This window comes from Tupaia chinensis, unplaced genomic scaffold (assembly GCF_000334495.1).
Source record: "Tupaia chinensis unplaced genomic scaffold, TupChi_1.0 Scaffold149964_1, whole genome shotgun sequence".
Lineage (NCBI taxonomy): Eukaryota > Metazoa > Chordata > Mammalia > Scandentia > Tupaiidae > Tupaia > Tupaia belangeri.
Genome location: NW_006209805.1, coordinates 74,282 through 74,856, shown reverse-complemented (window position 1 = coordinate 74,856; position 575 = coordinate 74,282). Strand labels below are relative to the sequence as shown.

The 575-nt window shown below is 66.6% G+C and overlaps 1 protein-coding gene across 1 annotated transcript in view; it reads left to right on the top strand.

The window, feature by feature from the left end:
• Window positions 1–258: 258 nt before the first annotated feature.
• Window positions 259–575, top strand: part of SPMAP2 (sperm microtubule associated protein 2) — a 14,549-nt gene continuing 14,232 nt past the window's right edge. The window contains exon 1 of the mRNA XM_006171731.1: window positions 259–569. Within this exon, the coding sequence (XP_006171793.1) occupies window positions 311–569 (259 nt within the window). The 5' untranslated portion in view covers window positions 259–310. The remainder of the gene's footprint in view (window positions 570–575) is intronic.

Here is a 575-nt window from a genome sequence, read left to right as displayed (position 1 = left end):
AGAGGCTGAGCTCTCCCTTGGTCCTTTGAAGACACAGAGCCATGTCCAGAGGTCCCTGTGGCCCCCGGTGCTGTCCCTTGGCAGCCAGGGAGGGCCGCGCCCGACAGGGGCGGCGTCTGCACTGAGGTGCAGCTGGCCCAGCTGCCGTGCAGCCCTGCTCACAGAGCCCCGGGCAGTGGGCATCTGCCGGCAGCAGGGACCGGAATGTGGGTGGTGAGGGTGTTGGAGGGGCATTCTCCTGCTGCCGTGGAGACCACAGATACATTTGGGTGTGGAGGGAGCAGTGGCAGGGCCGGGGAGGGCCCAGTTCATGGACGACCATACGTTAAGTCCCCTCGGCAGCCATGCCCCCGAGACCCAGGCTGGGCCAGGACGTGGGCAGCAGGGTGATGTCCCAGGCCTCCGGAGCTCCCTGGATGCGAGCAGGCGGCTCAGGGACCTGGACGAGGCGGAGCCCGACTTTCAGGAAGAGGCCCCCCCTGAGGAGGTGGCCGGAGAAGAGTTCCTCGATACCCCGAACCCAGAAGAGGCCCTGTCTGAGTTGGAGAGGGTCCTGGGACAAGAGGAGGGCATTC